Here is a 19,372-nt window from a genome sequence, read left to right on the forward strand (position 1 = left end):
TTGTGTGATGACCAAACACTAATCAAGAACTGCCATTTTTAACACAACCGTGTTTCTTTTGAAACAACTCCCTCTGGACATTTCAACACAAGACACAATACTTTAAAAATAGCAAATGTGGGGAAACTTTTAGGAAATATGTTTCAGTTTTTTGACTGGAAATGGCAGAAAAACTTTTGTTTGTAGGCAATGTTTTTCGTATCAGTTTTTTTTAAGGCAATGTAAAGTTGCCTGTAATAGCTCCACCTATTGATTGATCTGTGTAATTTCTTTTTGCTGACTTCAGGGAGAGATTTGAAACGTTTCCACACATTTGATTGCTCAGGGACTTTTGCTCTCTCATGTCCAGATTGTTTGAAGGCAGAATATAAAGAAGCAAAGGAAAATGCAAAAGGAATTCCAGCACCTGTAGTGCTTGGACCTCAAATTGCAGCTGAAAACACCTCTTAAAGCATATTTCCTGTGGGGCTATTTTTATAAAAGTATGTCTCTGGTGTGCTTATAGCCTGGATTATACTTGATGGCCTAAGGTAGGAAGACAAAAAAACCCGTAATGCACAAAAGGCCAGAGGAGGCTTCAAAGACTGCAGATGAACCTTTGTCACTGGAGCTCTGATTAGTGCTTGGGGGGGGGGGCTTTTGCCCCAGGCCTGTCTGGAGGATCCTGTGAGTTATTCATTAAAATTCTTCAGACTAAATCTTTTTATTGTAGTTTGTGCAATTCTCATGTCCCATGTTAATCCACCCATTAAAAGAGCCACATGTTCCACAGTGCACACATCTGCAAAGTGGTTAATTTCATTAGATATTTCTAATTAATATCCTATTAGTTAGGTGCTACAAAATATTTTAATGACTCCAGCATGTCTCAGTGATGGGACTATATAAACAATTTTACATGCTGATTCCCAGAATATTTCCATCGTCCCTCCTGTTTATCAGCCATTATTACAGCAGGATTACACATAAATCCCTTCAGCGTTTCCTGTTGAGGAATGACAACATGGCGTGTGCTATTTAGTCGAGCCACAACATTTAATACACACCATCGCAGGAGACATGCACTTGCAGCACTTCACACTGCACTTTCCCAACTGTAGCTCTCATTTTTTAAACACATACAAACCATAAAATAATTTAAAACAAAACACATATTAAAAAAGGGGTTACATTTTTTTATACACGTTCATAATACTGATTCATAAAATGTATCACAGAAATTAGCTTTTGACACAGAGCAAACCATAGGAAACAACTCAGGTATTACACTGACACTGTGCTTGTTGATAGTTAGCAGAAAAACTGTGAACTGGTGACATCTGAGAGGGAATGTCACGGAGGACAAGCGCTGGAAATAAGAGTCTGTTGGGGGGGGAGGAGGAGGAGGAGGAGGAGAGGGAGGAGTAAGGGGGTAGGTCTATATCTGTCCCTCTCTGATGAGAAACAATCCAAGTGTGCTGAAGGGCAGAGAGGTCGATTGCTAGGCGTAGAAGGTCTCTACTTTCACTGACTGGCAGAACATCGTCATGGAGAAGACCAGGCCCAAGATCTGCACAAAAACAAGAAACAGATTGGACTTTATTGGGTTCAGATGTCCGTGTAAAGTCGCAGTGAAATGAAAAGGAAGTCTTCTGTCTCTTTGGCTCATTCTCTGCATCATAATGTACATCTGTTTGACAATAAATGCCAACAAAGATTAATTTTCTCATACTGTTATCTTACTTTTATTTCTCGGATAACTATAGGGAGCATCTGTGCAATATTAATTTATTAAATATTGCACACATTGGAGTATGTGGTTGCTCTTCTCTTTTATTGCACATTGTATCTTAGCTCCAGCATCTCCACTTTTATCTAGTTATCAGTGATTTTTGATTCTATTTGATTACACCAAAAAGCTTTTCAGTAGTTTTGATCCATATAGTTTTATAGAAAAATGCAGACAAAATGCCATTAAAATGCCACTCTGTTGTGATAAATTCTTGTTTTCACTGAGTTAACATTAACATTTGTGTATAACAAAGCATTGCTTTTTTAATTTTACAGTTGGATTTATTTATTGTCAGTGTTTTTGTGACTTTTTTCTTTCTAAGGTGCCCTTTGATATCTAGCCAGGACATCAGATGTCCCATTTTACAGTTTTTTGGTTGATCAGTTCCCTATAAAATGACTATGACTAAGTAATTTAGTAATAGGTAAGAAACTAACATACAACATTTCAAACAAACAAAATACAAATGTATGATTTGTCACTTAATAAATCAATAAAATGTCAATGCAAAAACTTTACCCAATACCGCAGATTGACGTAGTTATGTAGTAGTAATGTAAACACATCTTATTCTCTCTGTTTTCAGCCTTTTTTCTCCCCCCAAAGAGCCCCCCTTGCCAAAATGGCCTCTTGAGTGTGTAAATCACAAAATGCCAGCTTTGTGTTGTGGTGCGTGCGGCCTACACAGAACACAAAACGACTCTAGCTGTCCAGCTGGGGCTGTGTTGCAGCAAAGTTAAGATGACAACTTCCTGTGGTTTCTAAACTTTCTCCAGTGCAGAATACACAGCTGTCGTCATTAATCTGTAGTTATGTTTTATTTTTTCAGATGACGTCGCAACCATGAAATAATCTGGTCAGCTGGGCTGTCTGTCCAACTCCTTACCAGATGTTGGCTGTGATACAGTGTTGTGTGACAAGATTTCTACAAAAATTACATGGAAATGCTGATTTAGATGCAATTTATTTTCACATGAAAAAATAAAATTTGTTTCATTGTATTGAATTGGCCTAACATTTTGATTCCATACATTGTACATAAGGGAGTCATGTCTTAACCAGTTTACTGTGTAACACTTCAAGGATGCTGTTAATAAGATCTGAAACAGATATTATCACTTCCCTGTACACCCTCTGTTGTTACTCCCATCAAGGTCACAGTTGGCTCTTGAGGGAAAATGTGAGGAAACACTTCCTTGAACACTTCTTCCCAAAACTTACTACCAGGATACAGTTTTTCACACCACAGTTTCTTCACCATTTGTCAGAGGATGTTGGAAAACAGATTTTTGCCAATGTGGTGTCCTGAAACATAACTACCTTTCATTTCAGATTCCTGCATTTGTGTGAGCTAGTATATAAACACAAATGAGATATGTGTGTGTTTATTTGAAATTTCTATACCCCATTTTTTTTATTTTAAGGAAATATTTTTATTAATACATAAAATATATAAAATATAAATATAATAATAGAAAATATTCTTAGTAGGTTAGACATTATTTCCTATACCTATTCTCTGTGTCTAATGCTATTAAAATCAAATTTATACCGGGGTTTATCTAAAAACTCTAACTCTTTTTTTAATACCTAAAATACTATCAAAGAAGGATAAAATCCTTCCTAAAATGCTCTGAAACAAAAAGCTGTTCACCACCACTTATAACCACCACAAATAACTTAGCTACTGGTCATACCAGACCAAGTTAGACTGCAGCAGCTAAACCCCTCAATGCAATGAATTAAATATTCATAAAACTTTTTTTTAATAAAGAAAGTGATATTTCTTCTTTCAAGTTATATAAACATGCATTCATTTCTCTGCCTTGCCTGAACATAAAGCATAACTGCACAATTCTCTGTATTGTATAATGCTGTGAGTCAGCTGGCAAACATCACAGATAAATCTTTTCTGGTTTTCATTTTGCTGCACATAGGATTTTCAAAAATGGTAGTGAGAATCCAACGGGTGACTAAAAATGAGCCTACAGCGTCACAGGAGCCTGGTGTGATATTTCACCTCTCAGATTGTGGAAGCACATCACGTGACACTTTGCTGGAAAAAAGATTAAACAATTTTATGGAAAGTCAGACCCTCCATTGTGCTCTTCAGTGGTAACACAAGAGGCTTTTATGGGCTCCTGCTGTCCAGAGGAATCCTGTGTTAAGCGCTTAATGCAAAGGATACTGGAAGGTTTATTTATCACAAAGTAAAAACCTCTGTCTGAGGCTGAAGTTAATGACTGCTGAAAAAAATAATTCCCACAACTTAAAAGTTATAATTACCTGAGTAAGTGCTGTGCATAGAGCAAAGATCCAAAGTGCCACCAGGTTCTCATTAAGCCAGTCCTTTACCCGCTCGTAGCACGGCTGTGAATCACATACAAAGAATAAGCAAACATTAGCCGACAAATGTAACCTCACTATTTAGATGTCCAGTGCTATATACAAAAGGATAATATACCATTTACACTGAGTCTTCTCCTGCTGTATTAAGAAACTGTGATGGAAAATTTTCTTTTGCTAAAAGATCCCTCGTGGCAACATCCTTATCTCCCACTTCTCCTCCAGGCTAATATGCTTTGGGGAAACTTTTCCCTGTCCTTCTCTCCCTTCAGTTGTACAAACAGGAGCAATGTGAATACGCGAGCAGCACATACACCAGAGGCAGTGTTAAGACATGAGAATGGGCTGAATGTTTCATGTCTGACATTGCTTGAATGCATTCTGATGGCATCTTTACAAAAGATAATTCTTCTACCTCTCAGTGCTTCACTATTTTTTGTCACTAAGGCATGTTAGAATACATTTCAAAATCTCTCCACACTCTGTAAAATGTCCCTGAGCCCTGTGCCCAAGGGGCAGAAAGAAAAGAAAGATAATTATTAGTAATACAAGGAATACAGCAATGCCCTTCTGGGTCAGGGATGTGAGCAAGTAATAAAAAAAAAGATGAATCCTGAATGCAAAGAATGTTGGCATTAAAAGTGATGAGTGGCATTTGCGACAAGGCCCATGTGGCACACGATTCCTTCACCTCTTAGACATTTTAAAGATATGTGTGCTAAACTGTATGTTTGATTATATTAGATACACTGGAGAAAACACTGTCTGGCATACTGTAGTAAAGGGAAAGGTGCTATCATAACAGGCTACGCCGCTGTTCTAATTAAATTATTAATTTCTGCAGACATGCCTGTGCTATTTTTTAAATCTCATTACATCAAAAGGCTGAGTCAGAGCCAGGGAAACCAAACACAACCTGCTCTGCATTTCACTACTGCCTGAAACATTGGGGAACCAGAAAAATATATTTTCCTTAGCACAAGGTGAAATAATTGTAGGCTGGATCAATATGGAAAGTCATGCAGTAAGCCAAAATCAAACTGCTGCTCAACTGCAACCCTCCTGGACCACAGAGCTGCATCTGAAAATATATAAATTCATTTTATTGTTTGACTTCCACTGCTCTCATAAGACCAGAAAACCTGAACCTGCTAGTCCCATTACACTACATTCTACATTCACAGTGCCACAAGCTTGTGATACAAAATAATCTAAGCTTTAGGCTCCACTTAATAGCTTTTCTGAGCTTTTAACTTTATTTACTTTATTGTTTATTCAGTCTCTTCAGTCGCTTTTTCAGAAATCTTAAGATGTTGAAATAGTTTTTGGCAAGTGTTGACTCCTTGTGACTTGAAACCCCCAGGCTAGAGCCCCACTGGGATGCTCTTGGTGGTCCGTGCTGTTTTAGCCGTGTTTGTCCTGTTCTTATGTGAGGCTGGATTCTCATCATCCATTCCTTGGCCTGGACTTCCCCCTGGATCTGCTGCGCCTCCATCTGTCTATCCTCCTGCTCACTGATAAGATGTTCCGCTCTCTGTAGCAGGCTCCTGACACCTTAACCTGGAAAAGGCCTCGATTGAAAGCTTTGGCAATGTAAACATCCATTTCCAGTGCCAATTAAGCCCCATTTAACTTAATTGAAAGCTGAGAAAAGCTAGTAGGTGTATAATTGTGCTTGGTTTATTTTGAGAAATTGATTGTTACCGAAAGTAAAAAATTAACTTCCATGCTCCAAAACAAAATAGGCTGTTTGTCATTGCCTTTCAAAACACCCTTAATGAGTGTTTAATAATATTGCACCTCTGTGGTTAAGGTTTGTTAAGAAAACTACTTAGTTCGGGTTAGAGACACATCAGAGTCATGGTCATGGAGTGACTTAAAGGATAGGTGTCTTAAAATAATAGTCAGGTGCCCATATGAACATTTATACAGGTTTTACTTGGAGTATTCCTTCCTTCTATTCACACTGGCAGTTAACAGATCCGTTCCAGTGTTACAGCCCTTTTGGTTCAAAATTCCCTCTTATGTTTTCCCCCGTGTTGCTGTGCTGTGCTATGGCGTTCACATGAAAAGGGAATTTTGTACTAAGAAAAAAATGTAACTTTGGAATACACTTGCTTCATTTGTATAACTTAGCTTGCTTCATATTATTGCTTTATATCAAGGACACTTTGTCCCCCCATTTCTTACATTGGAAGTTCACTGGGAAGGTATAGCTTAATGGCCAGTACTGTACGTTCCTTTATCTAGAACAGCAAGACAGGAGTCCTGGAAGTCATGGTATGGCCCCCACAGAGCCATGATCTTTACATGTCTATTTTTGAAAGCGTTGATATTTTACAGCATTTTTTCTACAACTACCTAGAACCATTGCACAGTACTGTATATTTAAAAAGAAAGGATTTGCAGGTATTATTGAAAGAGATAACTGATATGGTTCAGTGTAAACTACACTATCTGAATCCTTGCTCTGCAGGGCAAACATTGATCAAAAAACAAAACTAGCCAGATTAATTTGTTATCAAAATGTCTTTCAAACTAGAACGGCCGGTGGAATTCACAGGTCTACGTGAAGGCCAACAAGCTGTCCCCTGAAGGAGGTAAATATGCATAATATTGACAAAATGTTCAGTGGTTTATGCAGAACCTTTTTTCAGGAAAAGTAATAGAAAGACATTTTAAAAGGTTACGTCTTTCATTTTTAAAATTGAAAACAGCGGCAGTTTGGCCTTTTCAATGCTGGATGGACAAATTAAATCGAGTTGCAAACAACTGGAATAAGGGGTTTATATTTAAAGCACTTGTGACCATGATGGTATAATATTTAAGATGTGGAGAAAAAAACCCCAAGATTTACTGGAGATTTACTTGATTTACTTTACAGATAAATAAGATTTATAACTAGTTTGGTGTCAAAAAGCAAACTTGTCTCCTGCTACTAAATGTGTGAAAAGTGTCTTTGACCCATGATTCTTTAAACTGTTTTATCATAAAGATGGAAACAAATAAACACCACCATCTTTCTGAGTTTTATAATGATTATATTCAATTGTATGATGAGTAAATCTCACAAGATCCATTTAGCTGTTAGTTGTCATCTTCAGCAGCATTGTATCATACTAAATATATTATGCAGTTTCAAATGAGATTTTAAATACCAAAAATCATTCAACAAGGTAGGTATTTTAAAGAGATGTATGACACACTTGATCTGGAAGTTTACAAACCATGACTGTTTTTACAGGCAACATCTGGCACATTTGATATGATTTTTTAAAAGGGCAGATTTACCATTTTGTTGTACCAACTTAATAACATCTGAAGCTACACTGAAATCGCTGTCATTATTGTTCATCATCTTCACTCACTGTGATGTGCAGTGACTGCTTTAGTTCTGTTGGATGATTTAAGTAGACTACTCAGTGTGTAAAGTGGCCCTAACATGTTTTGACAATGACAATGTTTCAACTTCAAAAGGTTTTTATTTTTCATTTTACCAGCCCTGCCATCACATCTTGTTGTGACACTTTATATTCAGGTTTCATGTTGATGCCTCCAAATAATATCGCAATAATAATACATATTTGCAGTTGGCAGAGAGGCTGGCTGCTGTTGGGTTATTCATCTTTTCTTTTTTTAGTGAACTGAATTAGTTACATGAGAATTTAAATGGTCCTTGTGTTTAATAAATAATTTCCTAGATGTACTGCTCTTTGAGAAAGTGATTGATGCATCAAACAGGTATGAATCATCTTGATGTGGATACGTCCATGCATGAATAAACTTTGTGAAAGGTACTCTAATCAATATTTTCATATTAAGAATTGAAGAAAGAACTATGTGTAATAGTTGTAAAAGGTGTCTCTTTGTCCAACCCACAGAATCATCAAAGCTATTGTCTTTCTGCTCATTTCTAATGCTTTAACAGGCTTTAACTTTACTCTTTTAGTTCCCTCACCTCTATCATCAGCTTCATTTCCAACTGCTTAAAAAGCTCATTTTGGATCATGTGGATGAAATATTGTCCCAAGTGGCTGTTAACACACTTTGGAGCTGACTGAAGATCACCAATAGATAAGCTAAACTGAATGTGCATCCAGTATTTGATGTATTCAAGACATGTGGCCTTGTGGGACCATAAATTGTGAAGAGGACAGGACCTTAAATCGAACCCTGAGGGATCCCACAGGAAACAGTGGAGTCAGGATGAGAATGAACTTCTGACACAGATGAGAACTTTTGGATACATCTGACGAAACTCAGTCAAAGGCTGAGTCAGAGATACCTACCTACTCTGTGTTTCAGCATAAGAATAGCGTGGTCTACTGTGTGAAAGGATGATATATAAAAGCTAGAGAAAGTTGCCAAGAGGAGATCATTAGTCAAGAGGGGTGATTCTGTCCAATAGAGCTAGGCCACTGAAACCAGACTGGAATTTTCAAAGATGCTGTTCTGACGCAGTTCAGTAAAAATCTGTTTTCTGTAGCACTTTGGGGAGAGAGGGTATTTTAGAGAAGAGGCTGGACTACTGTACTGGAAAGAAAAAGGCCAATTGCCAGTTTTCAAGCTCTAGCTTAATTTAATGACCGAAATAATAGTGGTCATTAATTGTGTTAATGACAAGATTATAGGGAGAGTGTCAAGAGAAGACATTGTGTGTGACACAATTTGTTTCAGTTCAGAAATGGTAATGATACTGTAGTAAAAGTCAGTGCAGCAGAGTTTGCCAAGGGTGATGAACAGGTCACAAGTAGGTGGAGTAATTTTATATCTGACTGAATGTGTAATTAATACAAGCTGTCCCTACATATTATCTCACCACACCCAATTACCTCTCTAGTGACAACTTCCAGTCTTGCTAATCATGTTACACGCGCAGATTAAGCCATTTGCATACTGTCCTAACAATATCACTAGATGCACACAGTGTTACATATTCATTAAGACACACCTGCAAAAATGAGGTAGCTTGTATTTTACTGTTTTGACTGATGCAATCCCCTGTATACCCATTTCAGCTTTTTCACCAGCATCACAGTCATGCTTACACTCATACAACACGCAGTCCCTCTTAGCAGATCGGGCTGCTTTTTCACATGACACTATTGATTTGAAACTCAACCCTTTTTTTCGTCTGGGTTGACAGCAGCAAAGAAACATAAACTGTATACAAAATCTTTGTGGCCTATTAATGGTCTAAGAGATGTGAAGAGATGCTCCACAGTTTTTTTTTGTAGTAGTAAAGTATTTTAATGTTCATTGAACCTTGTCTGTCCTGTTGAATAGTTAATTTCCTGAGCTTATATCACAATCTCTGTATGGTACAGCTGCTTAAAATTTTAAATAAGACACTGATTATACATCAGATGTACATTAGTAGCACCAGCAGTCATGTCCTTCTGGACAGATGTGATTAATTCAATAGCAGTAATTATGAATATAAATCAATCAATGTCTTGATGTTTGCTTGCTAGTGCTGCGCAGCTAAGGTCTAAAAAAAGACAAAAGAAGAGCAGGCGTGGTTTGTGAGCCAAGATTATTTTCAATAGGTAGCTGGTTATTTGAATTATTAAAACTTCTTGGAAAGGACAGCAAATATGTTGAGTCATACTAATTATGGTGCCGAAAGGCTTTGGGATCAAACGAGGAATTATCTTTCGATATTATGAATTTACATTTAAATTAAATATGACCAACACTGTGATGACCTCACCCAATGTGTATCTTTTCTTCTTTGTTTTTAATTTTTTTTAATGTGTATCTGAAATTATATTGGAACATGGTTCCCCAGTACAGGTCAGGTAGACCCTCACAAATATAGATAATCAGCTTAACAAAGTTGCAGTTTCTGCTCGCGCCCAACCTTCTACCATTTTTGAATTCTGGAGGTTTTTGGCATGGATTTGTTAGTCCTCTCCCCTGGCCTATTATTACTTAGGTAATGCGCTACAGTCTCACGCCACATGAGACCAGACAGGCTTTGGGTTGTGTACATGCCAGAACTCACCGCTGTCCACCATGTCCCTGGGTTGTCCAGGCCACAGTTGTCGCTGTACTCCAGGCAGCAGGAGTCCGGCACACGGGTGGCATTGTAAACTTCAAACCAGTCTGTGTGGTTAGTTACTCCACAGCAGCGAAACTGCACCAGAGAAAGACAATGAGTCAAGAGAGTCAGACCTTTTATTATCATCACTAAAATCCTAATGCACAACATAAAATAAGCATCCTCAGCTGATGGAAGCTAAAATTATTTACCTGCCAAGAATGAGATTTAGTGGATAAAAGAATTCACATGTGCTCAATGCAGAAAACATTTCATCTTCCTGATATTGAACTGCACCCCTTTTGTACAATCCACATCTTATTTGTCTCAAAGCCCTAAAATCATTTTCTAACGCGCCTGCTTCTTTTATCTACATCTTCCCCCTTTGTGATTGGTATAGATTTTTGATAAGGGATCATGGCTTTCACCACAATTCAATTCATCAGTGTACTTCATGAAAAGATAAAGTGCCTCTGATGTTTTGTTCATTCAGTGGACTTTAATTCTAAACAGGAATAATGCTGCCTGAGTCGCTCCGCATGCCGCTTCGTGCACAGAATCAGGGATTGTGTGTTAATTTAAAACTCCCTCACCCGCTTAAACAATGGATCAAGATTGCAATTTATCATGAACTACAGCAGAATTCAAATGACCAGAAAGCATTTGAAGAATAGTTTTTAAACTTCGAGAACAAATCAAAGGCTAAAACTGCACAGAGTCGTAATAATCAAATGTTATCACCTCAGAAAGTTAACAACCAGTGTGGCGTGTGACCCTTCCTGATTTATTGTACCAGCACTTGGCGCCCTGCGGATGTTTTTTACTTCTTCGTCTCATGTATGTAGATCCTCTTCTATTCCATATGTGGCCTTTAATAATATTCAGGGTGAACTTTGCTCCAGGGACATCTGCTGTATTATCTATTCAGTGACTCAGCATGTATGAAGGAGGCTTGGGAGGAAGAGCAGTGACAGAATGAGACCTGCCTTTTAATAGTCCTCTTCTCAGCCAGACTTCATGGAGCCCATACATACATACAACAGCACTGATCTGACAAGGAAAAAAGCACATTCACGCTTGCACACATACATTGTCAAACGGTGGCTCTGTCAGGCAGATTCTCCTCATGTGTTCCTCCTGTACGTAGAAAAAAACCCCTCACGCTGAACATTAACACCCACACATGCAGTCTTTGCATATATTATTTGCATAGCAATACATTTCTCTGTCATTATTTATGCCTTTTCCGTCACCATACGCTCACGGACACACACTTACACACTTATCCAATATGCCTTCCAGACAGTAGACCCATGCATGCACACAGAGGCACATTTGCTAATGGAACAAAACTACAAGCCATAACACTGGATCTAGGATGTAAAAAAGGTCCAAAGAGCCCAGAATTCTCCAATCTATCATTTGATCTCGCCAAAAGGCATATACCAGCAGCAGCATCCGTCCTTTGCAATCCGTAATTCCAATTCTCCATTTCTCACATTGTGTCGTCTTCGCAGTGGAATTTAAAAAGATACATAAATAATACAATGGAAAAAGCACATCAAAGTGAGAGCTGGAAACAAAGATTACCTCAGAGAGTCTATGATGTTTGCATTAATCTCTCTGACAGCATTTTTGCGAAGCATTTAAACCAGAGACGCTTCGAGTGTTTGTTAATGTCGGCAGAAACATTTAACACATTTTTTCTGGATTGCCAGTATATTTTACCAGCCTGCTTGTAAATGTCTAGAGCCCATTAGCTACAAAAAAGATTTTACTGTTTTATTTAAAATTTACACAAAATGGAGAAATGTAAAATCAAATGGCCTTTCAACACTGAACTACTCCCGTTTCATTTAATGTGATCACAGTGGTACAAATGGTAAAACCTAGCCAATAGAAAAAGTAAGCATTGTCACAATGAATAATGCAGTCAAAACATCATGTATCTCAGCATGTGACAAGGTATTTTGCATGACTTGGCTTGCTAAATGGCACACAAGTTAATATTGAATGTTCTGCGATGTTCAGAGCAGGATGTTTGAGCACCATGACCTCAGCAAACTGTGACTAAGAGAAAGAAAAATCTTAAAACTTTGTGTTCCATCTACCAACTTGTGTTTTAGATCACCCCAAACACCACCACCCACCCCCTCCAGTGATGTCACATCTTACATCAGTTTGTACTATCATCCAGGCGTTGGTCAAACCCACATTGCCCTCTGCGCCGAAGAGCTGGAGGCCCTTCTTCAGATCCCTCTGGGCATAGTGATCAATCTGAGAAGACAAGGCAGGCAAAATGGTTGTATCAGACAAGAAAATAAGATTATTTTAACAACCTAATTTCAAGTTTGATTGAAGTATGATGGAGGACGCGTTCCTTTTAAGCATCACATTTTTGGATATTTTCATTTCAACGGCAGTGCATTATGCTAGAAGCGAACCAAGTAACACACGTTGTGGTTTTTAATATAAATTTTATGGCATTATCTTTATTTGACAGTTTAAATCATAGTGCGTTTTCATGGTTAACCATTGTTTTATGTGGTAAACCCAAACCACTGGTTCACATGGTGGACTGCTTGTAAAAATGCATGAAATAGAATAGAAAATAATAAAATAGACCTTTTTCCGTTTTTTAATACAGCTGAAATCTTCCAGTTTGGGGATATTTTAGTACCATTTCTTCATTATATTGACTACCCATGATTGTACAAAGGATCCTTATGTATATTTTTGTTTACCAAATGTGTTGTGTGTGTTCAGCATAATTAAAAACACACACATTTTCTTGTATACAGCAAAAAATATACACAACATCTAATGATATCCCGTGGAAGACCGCCAGTTTACATGGTTTCAAGGTGGACTAGGTGGTCACATGGCAGACCATTTAAGCACCAGTTGATCTTAAACACATGGTTTTTTAGGTAGAACAATGTGGATGTTGATACCTTACTGTTTCTCCTGTTATCAAACCAAATGGACCGAGAGAGACTGCAGTCTGTACTGATGCTCATGTTTCCTCCAGTGTTCTTACATGGTATTAAGACTAATAAACTGTGATAGAAACAAGTCCACTTTGCCGAACTTAAAGGAGCTGAATTGGATTTGCTTTGATTGAACCAACACACTGCATAATGGCGGGTTACTGAGCCACTGTTCAATAAACAAGCTACATGCAGATCCATGTTCGTTTAGTTTAGAAGCTCTGGTTCAGCAGTGTGAATCTAAACAAACAAGATAAAATACATTTAACAAAATCAGCTTTTCCAGTAAGCTTTGAATCAAAGAGAACAAACTGTATGTGTGAACACAGTCACAGAGATAAACATGCTTAAATACACTGAAGCTTTGCAGTTGCTGAATCTAAAATACATTCATTTAAAATTAACAATACAATCAGAGAGCGTGGGCGCTATGTACAAACAGCAAACACAAACTCCACACACACACACAAGCTGCTCAGCCTTGTTTACACATTTACATGGTCCATCCCATCAGACATCAATTGCATGGATCTCCACTGACCTTGCTCTCTCTTGCAGCCTTTTTGCCTGTGAGGCGATGCACACCAAACACTTGGTTAAATCTCTGTCTTCAAACACTCACACAATGAATATGGCCTTAATTTTGTCAAACAACATTAAATGTTGAATATGGATTGGAATATATACATTTAGTTATATTAGGGTGTGAACAGGGTAAACTGTAACATGGCAAAGCTTTCCTACGGATTTTGGTCACTGTAATGTGAGATTTCCATGAAACAAAAGTCTTTTTAATTAGGCGGTACTAATGACAAATAATGAAGTTCTTTACAACATCTAGATGTTAAGCCCACCCATAATACACCCGACTGGATTAACACACCACCTGCTGGGCTGTTATTGGGCTTCCCATTTTTAATCTGGAGGTTCTTGAAACTACAAAGCAAAATTAGTTTCTGAATAAAGTTATGAAACAGATCATGCAATTGCAGAATCCTACGTAAAGGTAGAATAAGAGTGCTATGGAGCAATATTTTTATGAGTGGGTCACCATTTACTTTGAACGTACTGCACAATGATGTGGTGATGCAATACATATTCCTGCAAAAGATGTCACATCATTCTGTTAATTGACAACTGCTGATAAAAAAAAAAAGTGAAAGAAATGCAGAAATGTGCCAGCACAGCTGAGAATGAAGAATACAGCAAGTAAGCAAATTAGCAAACATGGATGTAAACTATGCCGGACTATGCAGAAAAGTCTCCTTTGCAAGTGTTTGATGAAGAAAGAAATCCATTCAGCAGTTTCCTCTCAAGGAAATACAACTTGTGAGTGAACGTCATGTCACATGATCTTGATCTTGACTCTCCTATTAGGCAACTGTTTATGCAATCAATCATCGGTTTAAGAGGATGCCTCTTTTCTTGTAATCTGTAATAGAGGAGACCACATAAAGAAAATGATAATAGAGCAAGAAATCAAGAAATGTGATGAATGAACAAACAGTAAATGATTCATTGTACTTCCTGATTGTTTTTGATTGCAGTATTAACATTCCAAGTAAATTCAATGTAGTTTTTGAACCATTTGGACTAAATGCACAGTTTTGGGCTTTTCTGAAAGATAACACTCTGGAGTGTCTAACCCAAAAGTCAGAATGACTGTAAGTGCTACTGGAATTGATTAATATAAGTTTGAACACACTAAAACTATTATATTTTTCATTTCCGATTGTACGTTGTTCTGTGTGATGTGTGCGCAAAGACAGTGAAATACTTTGGCAACACCGCAAACTTCGCTAAACATCTGAGATTAAGTCTGTCACTATAATAGTATGATGTTATGAAGAGTCAGTTCTGAGAAGGATATTTTTATTATAATTAAAGAATGTGACAGCAGTCTGATGTCTTGTCATTATGCAGCTATTATTTTGAATTGGTGAGCCTACTCCTTATTTCTCTCATAAATACAGAAACGGGAGGGGGAAGGTCACATTAAACTAGAAATAAAATATGTAAAAAGTATTGGTATCGGCAATACCAGTTTGGGTATTACTTGGTATTGGATCATATAGGAATTAAGTGGTATGGCACATCACTACCTACCACGGCCCTGCTTCCTACTTAAAGCTGGAGATCGTTATTTGTAGAATTTTATTGGCTACAGGAAGTGCCAGACATCGGTACAATTGCTTGCAATTGGCTCAGCCTACCCAGGAAATTATAGGGGCTGGCCCTTCCTTACAGCGCGGGCGCTCATTGGCTGCGAAAGGGACATGTGAGCTCCTATTGGGTCGAATTTGGTGTCACTCGAAAGGCCAGAGTTCAACAGCTAATTTGAATACAAGCTATAGTAGTTGTTTAAATTCAAATCAGAGTTATTACGGTTATAAAAACATACAGCCGGGTCTGCTGGCAAATATGAAACGATGCGGCAGCAGTCCCTGGGGATTTATTGATGGAATAATGTGTTTTGGAGTAAATATTTTACTGGATTGGATCGTCTGGACCCTTGACAACGTAGCAAGACCGTTTTTTGTTGGAATATAATCTATCGGTGGATTATATAAGGCTTCATAGGTGAGTCGCGTCAATTTTGCTTGTACTGGTTGGTCTGACAGAGGCGCTGATTGTACCCGCTGTGGTGATTGTATCTTGAAATGCTTTGCATTGGTTGAATCAGGGGGATTTTAGCTTTCAAACGCTGTATCGTATGCGTATGAATTTAAAGCCCCTCCAGCCAGTTTTAACTGCTGTTTTTGGTTAACGTTCTTTCTCAAACAGAGAATGGGGGTGTGGCTAATAGTCGGACGTAATACATTACCATGACAACCACAAACTGACCGGCTGGAGTGTTCACTAACGATATGTTGCGTTAACATCACTACCTGTAAAGTTTAGTACACTTTACTGTCTGGCAGGAGTAGCTATTACTTACCCATGATAGAAACTAATGTGCGAGTGTCAGCTGTTATCAATCACACAGTCGATGGTCCTGTCACACGATAACTACAACTACGTTTTATGGTGCGCTTAACGTTACTTTACCGCGGGGGTGTGGGGGGTCTATTACTCTGTTGAACTCTATGTAAAGACTTCCGACACCGTTGCCTCCGCCGATGCATTGGTAAAGCGGCCGTCAGTAAAATGCATGTTGCAGACTGTGACCTCAAAGCGTTCCAGGTGCATGGTGGTGCATGGTGGTGCATGGTGGTGAAAGTGAACGAAAACCATGACTGACCGTGACAAAGCATACACACAGTTGCACCCTCAGCACTGTCAAAGTGTTGACGTTACTTCAAAGGATGGCAGTTTAACTGCAACAACTGACATAAATACCCAGGTCTAAAAGAAGTGCTCTTAAAGGCACTGAAAATATACGTACATACATGCTTACTACAAGTATATTAAAGATATATTCTCCTGAGCTTTAACATACTTCTCAAAAGTATACTTTGAATAAATTGGTAATAAATATATACGTAATTAAACTTTTAATAACTATGCTTGAATAAAAGTATTTTTTTTTTACAACATTTTAGTCTATTTATTAAAAATATATTTATTTAACTCTTAGTACTATTTAGGTGTACTTTGTGGAAGTACATTGTTAAACAATTACACTTTTAGTGGGTTAAAAATATATTTATGCCAAACATGCTTCATTGTGTAGGCTACTGCAAAATATTGTAATTATTTATGTAACTGCCACATGTTTCAGCCTGATTTCCAGAAGTATGATTTTTAAAACATATTTTTTTAACATTAAAATATATTTTTCAAAAGCATATTATTTCTTTTTTTTCGTTTCTTTTCTTTCTTTTAATTTTTTTTAATCAGGTAAATAGCTAGTTGAGATCAGAGACCTCTTTCATAAGGGTAACCTGGCCTAGAAGGAAGCAGCACATGTTGTTAACTTAACAAACAACATATAGAAATAAGCATACTTTAAATCATAATGTAGTTCTATTTGTTTCTGTTTGTAAACAGTAAACACATGTGTACAGAGGGGCGAAGTGTGCAATCAGAATCAAGGTTTTCAAATCGACGACCCAATCACACAACGTGAAAGTCCGCTTCACGAAAGTTAACGTGTGAACTGTCGTTGAGAGAGGGAAGCTATTTCTGTCAAGAAATCATTTTGTTTCTCTGGTTTCCTTTGTTTTACTTTACTGACTCGGACTTGGGAAAAGTGGACACCACAGACATAATAAGAAAAAAACACAGAAGAGAAGAATATCCGGTCAGCTCCTTGCAGAAGTTAAATGTGAAAAGAGCTAAAGAGGCGTGACTGGCAAGGACAAGCAGGAGAAGACAGACGCAGAGACTGCCAGCAAAAACGTCTTTCTTGGTAAGTTTATTATTGTTAGCAAGACAACACAATTGTGTAAGTTAACTAAAGTTGAGCTCACTCTGGGTTTGGAAATATTTTCCTTGGTGGATAGCTCTGGTGTGCATTGGCTAATGCTAGCACGTGGAGTTATTTGTTATTTTAATAGCTTCATAATTGACACAGCAACTTTCATCTGCCTTAAACAGTGTTGGGAGTAACGCGTTACAAAATAAAGCAATTAACGTTACAGTAATGTGTTGCTTTTTGCTGTAGGGCAGTTTTTAATGAAAAATTAAAATTTCGGGAACAATTACCAATCTCAGAAACCTGTTGCTGGAATTTGATGCATGCATATGAGCCCTCAATTCTGCTTTTGCACTGTTAAAATGACCAGCGAGGTCTTTATCAGAGTAATAAATGCAACTAATATGTTGCTGTCTGTGTGCTAAAGAATAGGTTCACATTTTTATAGTCTGCCTTAATACTCACATGTCCATGTTTACAGTAAGTTATTTGTCACTGTAATCATTATTTCTGCCCATATAGTGTGTAAAGACACCACAGTTGTCATTTTTGTATAAATTCATTCTAAAGTTTAGTTGAAGCTACTATGAATCATCAGCGAAGCATCTGTGTTAGACTATTCAAAAGTGGATATCTTCTAAAGGTACACTGTTTTTTAGAGATTTCACTTCACTGCAACCATGGAGGGAGAATTATTACAGTGACCAATAACTCAGTTATAACAGTAATGTTAAAGTGTACACGTGTATGTGAGAATTGTTTTAAGACGTGCTTGAAATAATGTTTTTATGTACCACACGATATAATAGCTTGTGATGTTATGTAAAATACTGCTCAACTTTATGTCCATTTGTATGGTCATAGATCCTGTATTCAACTTTTAAAAGTTGAACCTACCCTTTGCCAACTTTAACCAACTTTATGCTAAACCCAGAGTTGGAATTTCCTGCCTTAGCTCAAATAAAAATAAATAAATAAATAAAGAATAATAATAAAGATTTGCTATAAGAATAGAATTACAGTGTTTATAATGATATGCAAATGAAGAACTAAACTAGGTGGAAGTACTGGCCTAACTGAATATTTATTATATCTCATTTGCAACTGCATTTCTTTTCTTTTAGAGCTTCCTGGGATCGTTGCCTCACTCAGATGGCTCAGAGGCCACAAAAATCTCAAAGGACCAGCTGGACCCTCACATGCTCAATGTGCTCATACACTCACCTAAAGGATTATTAGGAACACCTGTTCAATTTCTCATTAATGCAATTATCTAATCAACCAATCACATGGCAGTTGCTTCAATGCATTTAGGGGTGTGGTCCTGGTCAAGACAATCTCCTGAACTCCAAACTGAATGTCAGAATGGGAAAGAAAGGTGATTTAAGCAATTTTGAGCGTTGCATGGTTGTTGGTGCCAGACGGGCCGGTCTGAGTATTTCACAATCTGCTCAGTTACTGGGATTTTCACGCACAACCATTTCTAGGGTTTACAAAGAATGGTGTGAAAAGGGAAAAACATCCAGTATGCGGCAGTCCTGTGGGCGAAAATGCCTTGTTGATGCTAGAGGTCAGAGGAGAATGGGCCGACTGATTCAAGCTGATAGAAGAGCAACTTTGACTGAAATAACCACTCGTTACAACCGAGGTATGCAGCAAAGCATTTGTGAAGCCAAAACACCCACAACCTTGAGGCGGATGGGCTACAACAGCAGAAGACCCCAACGGGTACCACTCATCTCCACTACAAATAGGAAAAAGAGGCTACAATTTGCAGGAGCTCACCAAAATTGGACAGTTGAAGACTGGAAAAATGTTGCCTGGTCTGATGAGTCTCGATTTCTGTTGAGACATTCAGATGGTAG

The 19,372-nt window shown here is 37.8% G+C and overlaps 1 protein-coding gene and 1 long non-coding RNA gene across 4 annotated transcripts in view; one reads left to right on the top strand and one right to left on the bottom strand.

The window, feature by feature from the left end:
- Positions 1–1,011: 1,011 nt before the first annotated feature.
- The window catches only part of tspan4a (tetraspanin 4a), a 164,650-nt gene continuing 146,289 nt past the window's right edge, over positions 1,012–19,372 (bottom strand). For both annotated transcript variants that reach the window (XM_046032828.1, XM_046032827.1), the window contains 4 exons: positions 12,336–12,437; positions 10,125–10,256; positions 4,058–4,141; positions 1,012–1,549 (listed from right to left, as the gene is read on the bottom strand). In XM_046032828.1, the coding sequence (XP_045888784.1) occupies positions 1,481–1,549; positions 4,058–4,141; positions 10,125–10,256; positions 12,336–12,437 (387 nt within the window). In that variant the 3' untranslated portion in view covers positions 1,012–1,480. The remainder of the gene's footprint in view (positions 1,550–4,057; positions 4,142–10,124; positions 10,257–12,335; positions 12,438–19,372) is intronic.
- Positions 15,488–19,372, top strand: part of LOC123959001 — a 58,230-nt gene continuing 54,345 nt past the window's right edge. The window contains exons 1-3 of one of the 2 annotated variants that reach the window (XR_006822194.1): positions 15,488–15,730; positions 17,344–17,501; positions 18,632–18,797. This is a non-coding gene — a long non-coding RNA (uncharacterized LOC123959001). Of the gene's footprint in view, positions 15,731–17,343; positions 17,502–18,631; positions 18,798–19,372 lie in introns of those variants that run through there. The other variant, XR_006822195.1, reaches the window with a different exon arrangement.

The sequence above is a fragment of the Micropterus dolomieu genome, linkage group LG20 (genome assembly GCF_021292245.1).
Source record: "Micropterus dolomieu isolate WLL.071019.BEF.003 ecotype Adirondacks linkage group LG20, ASM2129224v1, whole genome shotgun sequence".
Lineage (NCBI taxonomy): Eukaryota > Metazoa > Chordata > Actinopteri > Centrarchiformes > Centrarchidae > Micropterus > Micropterus dolomieu.